We start from the raw sequence: 5,000 nt of genomic DNA on the forward strand, positions 1-5,000 counted from the left end.
TGTAAATGAGCTCGTGTCAAACGTCTGGCAGAGACCAAATTTTCCACTGCTCATTTCTATGTATTATGCATAAATTATGCGAAGTCAGATATGTGAATGTGATATAAATTCGAAGAAAAGGGGAAGAGTCTAATGCAGGTCACTGGTATAGTGCAAAGTAGTTGTCCAGTTTCAGCATATTCTATCACGCTGAAAATGTGTTTTTTTTTATAAGGAGACTTGTTACACTAGCAGTTGGATCGAGTACACACACCAACCAAAATCAGATGTTGACGCCAGACTTGACTTCACCATAATTATTGAGTCAGTTTAACGTCCTCTCAGATAAGTTGGAACAGGTATTGGTAATTCGCTGAGGATAGGGTGTGATGTTTTGACTCGAGCAAACCGAAGTGGTCGTCTTCTTCGACACGCCAACATAAGAATTGTCTCGTTGGACTTGAAAAGGCATGTGCAGAAATATAAGTGTCACTACTCCCATCGCTCAACTCAACGAACAACCCCCACCATCCCTGCCCCGTTCACCCCCTCCCCCTTCCCTCGTCTGCACCCCCCCCCCCCCCCCCCCCCCCGAAACAAAATGATCCGCCTGATACATGGAACTGCATACTCAGTAAAAAATCAGATAGCTTTATTGCATGTAGCCCGGCTTTTGCCTGGAGTCAGCCCTTCTTGGTTCAAACAATGATTTCTTGAAATAAATCTTAATACAGTTATAACAAGAAAAACAAAAGGGGCACAAACTCAAGCAAATGCTTATATCACGTGACCCAAATAAATGTTCAATTGCGCAAAAATCGGACGTTCTGTGTGTGTGTGTGTGTGTGTGTGTGTGTGTGTGCGTGCGCGTGTGTGTGTGTGTGTGTGTGTGCGTGCGCGTGTGTGTGTGTGTGTGTGTGTGTGTGCGTGTGTGTGTGCGTGCGCGCGCGTGTGTGTATGTGTGTGTGTGTGTGTGTGTGTGTGTTCGTGTGTGTGTGTTTGTGTGTGTGTGTGGTGGGGTGGGGGTGGGTGTGTGATATATATATAACATAGCTGACAGTCCGTGTATGTTGGAAGCACTATCACGGAATGTCAAAAATGTCTCACGAGTCGTGTTGTACGGTTACACGTGGGTCAATGTTTAAAACAATGAAAAGTGGATTCAATTTCTCCTTTGGGACCACAAAGAGTTCATGTACGTTGTATACCGCATCCTTATTATGACTTTTATCCGTTCAGCTCACGGGTTCGTGATGTGAGAAAGTGAAGCCTGTGTAGTTCTTGTCATACACCATAGAATGTATATTTACATTGTCTGCAGTGGAATCCCTCTTTTTAAGGCCTGATTTTCTCACATTTTAGGAGGTCTTAAAAGGGGGGTTACACAGTGCAACCTCAATATTTTAAGGCCTGATTTTCTCAAATTTGTGGAGGTCTTAAAGAGGTCGGTTCCACAGTAGAACCTTCATTCTTTAAGGCCTGATTTTCTCCATTTTGTTAAGGCCTTAAAAGGGAGGTTCGACTGTACCACATTATTAATATGACGTGTGTACCACATTATTAATATGACGACTGTAGCACATTATTAATATGACGTGTGTATCCCTTCCTTTCACAAGTCCGCAATGTCTCTGCGGTTGTCCTGGTATTCGTCGTGTTGCTCTTGCCTGGCGTGCTTGTGACGGTCCTGTTTGGGAGCAGTGTTCCCCAGAATCTCCATCTGGTGCATGATACTATCCTCACCCCCGTCCGCTCCTTCCCCCTCCCCCATCGCTCCGGCCACCCAGCGCTGTTGGTCGGGGTCAAGCTTGCTGCCCGTAAGATCCTTGGCCTCGCCGTCGTTGTGCCCGAAGGACAGGTATCGTTTCCGGAGCTCCCCGATCTGCTCCCAGAACGAGGCTTCCGGTGACTCACCGGGGATGACCTCCCTGTCCCGCTGCCAGTCGTCATACTCCTGAAACGGTATTCATGAGCAGATTTCAATTTAAAATGACGTTAGCGGCTATCTGGTTGATAGTTAACTTGCTCTAAATCCTTGTTATTCGTATCGTCTTCGTTAAACACGTGAGTACGGTATTTTGGGGTTTCTAATTTTGACTGTTATTCACGTACATAATGTTAGAAAGTCGTAAGCTATTTAGGTTTTTACATCGCTTCTTGCTCTGTACGAATGCGCACCATGTATACTTGGTCTCGAGTCTGTGTGTACACACGAAGGGGGATAAGGCACTAGCAGATCTTCACATAAGTTGACCTGAGAGATCGGAACAATCTCCACCCTTAACCCACCAGGCGCGGCTTGGATTCGAACCCCGAACCTTCCACACGGAAGGCAGATGTCTTAGCCACAAGGCCATTGTGCCCGTCTGATCTGGATTTGAAATCCAATGCTATCCAATGCTCTACGAACTTAGCTATCAGACCGCCCTATAAAGGAAGAAACCAACCTGGACATTGTCCAGCAGCAGTTTTTTCAAGTCCACGCCCTTGAGGCGTTCTTCGTCCAGTCCCAGCGCCATAATGTCCTTGTAGCTGATCGTCTTGCCGCGCTTGATCGTCTCGTCCTTGTCCTTGTCGTGGTCGTGGTCCTGAAAATGCAATGCAATGCAATGCAATACAATACAATACAATACTAATCTAATATATATCATAATTGTAGGTGACAGTCTTGCCGCGTCTTATCGTCTCATCTTTCTTATTGTCATGGTCGTGGTCCTTTTAATGCAATACAATGCAATACAATACAAACCGCACCTCAAACAACACACACAAGCATATAAAATACCGTTACAATTTTCAGATAAAAAATATCAACATATTTAGAATAAAGCATAAACCTCATCGCAGTCAGCAGAATGCACGACGCGGCCATGGACGTCCTGAAAGCGGTCATTAACATATATAAAATCAAGCATTAACCTTGTCGCCGTCAGCAGAATGCATGACGAGGCCATGGACGTCCTGAAAGCGGTCATTAACATATCTAAAATCAAGCAAAAACCTTGTCGCCGTCTGCAGAATGCATGACAAGGCCTGGATGTCCTAAAAGCGGTCATTAACATATTTAAGACAAAGCATTAACCTTGTCGCCGTCCGCAGAGTACATGACAAGGCCATGGACGTCCTGAAAGCAGTCATTAACATATCTAAAATCAAGCACAAACCTTGTCGCCGTCCGCAGAATGCATGACGAGGCAATGGACGTCCTGGAAGCGGTCGTTAACATATTTAAAATCAAACACAAACCTTGTCGCAGTCAGCAGAATGCATGACGAGGCCATGGACATCCTGAAAGCGGTCATTAACATATTTAAAATCAAGCATTAACCTTGTCGCCGTCAGCAGAATGCATGACGAGGCCAATTACGTCCTGAAAGCGGTCATTAACATATCTAAAATCAAGCAAAAACCTTGTCGCCGTCTGCAGAATGCATGACGAGGCCTTGGACGTCCTGAAAGCGGTCATTAACATATTTAAAATCAAGCACAAACCTTGTCGCCGTTAGCAGAATGTATGACGAGGCCATGGACATCCTGAAAGCGGTCATTAACATATTTAAAATCAAGCACAAACCTTGTCGCCGTCAGGAGAATGCATGACGAGGCCATGGACATCCTGAAAGCGGTCATTAACATATTTAAGATAAAGCATTAACCTTGTCGCCGTCTGCAGAATGCATGACGAGGCCATGGACGTCCTGGAAGCGGTCATTAACATATTTAAGATAAAGCATTAATCTTGTCGCCGTCTGCAGAATGCATGACGAGGCCATGGACGTCCTGGAAGCGGTCATTATCATATTTAAGATAAAGCATTAACCTTGTCGCCGTCTGCAGAATGCATGACGAGGCCAGGGACGTCCTGGAAGCGGTGGTTAACAAATTCAGATAAAGCATTAACCTTGTCGCTGTCTGCAGAATGCATGACGAGGCCATGGACGTCCTGGAAGCGGTCCTGGGCGGCAGAGTCTTCCTTGGTCTTGATGAACTTGAGTTGCTTGACGTCGTGATCGTGTCCCCCGTCCCCGTGCATCAGGTGCTCGCCGTCCGCTACCGTCGGTAATCCTTCCTTCTTCTCCTCTTCCCCTCCGCCTCCACCACCAACACCCATCAGAGCGCTGACGTCACCGGCTGACGCCATCTGGTCACGTGACTTGGGATCGTGCACGTTCAGCGAGTCCTTCCCGAGGATGTCGATGTCGCCCACCTTGTAAGGACCTTGAGCTTTCTTAGCGTCAGGGTCAGAGTCGTGCACGTGACCTTCACCTTGACCTTCAGCTTCACCTTCGTTCCCGTGCACCATCTGCTCCACGTCACCGGCCTTGAATTCTCCTTTAATGGCGTCGTCTGGTTTTCCCTGCTCAGGCGCTGAAAAAACATACATATCTCGATTGAACATTGGAATGTCCTTCTTTGAGACATGTGACATCAGAGTCTGACTAAAACTCCTATTTGGGCGGATAGCCCATTTTTCAAAAGAGTGCATGTTTGTGTGAGTTTAATATAAAAGGAATTCTAACTAAAATCGATCGATATATAACGGTTATTTGTATGTTTGACCCAAATAACGTATAATATAGAATTATAAGAAGTCCCTCTGATTCACCTTTTCTTTGTGGCGAAGAAGGTTGGTAATCTTAACTCGGAAATGACTCTGTTGTCGTTATAAGATTTACTTCTGATAAGGCACAAGTTTTTATTTTGAACAGTTACGAAGAGAGACAGAAGCAGGCAGGCACCCACTGGTACATAACACGATGAACAGTTACAAAGAGAGACAGAAGCAGGCAGGCACCCACTGGTACATAACACGATGAACAGTTACAAAGAGAGACAGAAGCAGGCAGGCACCCACTGGTACATAACACGATGAACAGTTACAAAGAGAGACAGAAGCAGGCAGGCACCCACTGGTACATAACACGATGAACAGTTACAAAGAGAGACAGAAGCAGGCAGGCACCCACTGGTACATAACACGATGAACAGTTACACAGAGAGACAGAAGCAGGCAGGCACCC

The 5,000-nt window shown here is 46.0% G+C and overlaps 1 protein-coding gene across 1 annotated transcript in view; it reads right to left on the reverse strand.

Moving 5' to 3' along the window:
* Nucleotides 1-575: 575 nt before the first annotated feature.
* LOC138945749 (probable elastin-binding protein EbpS) overlaps nt 576-5,000 on the reverse strand; it is a 10,242-nt gene continuing 5,817 nt past the window's right edge. The window contains exons 4-6 of the mRNA XM_070317249.1: nt 3,881-4,347; nt 2,427-2,567; nt 576-1,933 (exon numbers count right to left, since the gene is read on the reverse strand). Of these exons, the coding sequence (XP_070173350.1) occupies nt 1,592-1,933; nt 2,427-2,567; nt 3,881-4,347 (950 nt within the window). The 3' untranslated portion in view covers nt 576-1,591. The remainder of the gene's footprint in view (nt 1,934-2,426; nt 2,568-3,880; nt 4,348-5,000) is intronic.

This window comes from Littorina saxatilis, linkage group LG13 (genome assembly GCF_037325665.1).
Source record: "Littorina saxatilis isolate snail1 linkage group LG13, US_GU_Lsax_2.0, whole genome shotgun sequence".
In the NCBI taxonomy this organism is placed as follows: domain Eukaryota; kingdom Metazoa; phylum Mollusca; class Gastropoda; order Littorinimorpha; family Littorinidae; genus Littorina; species Littorina saxatilis.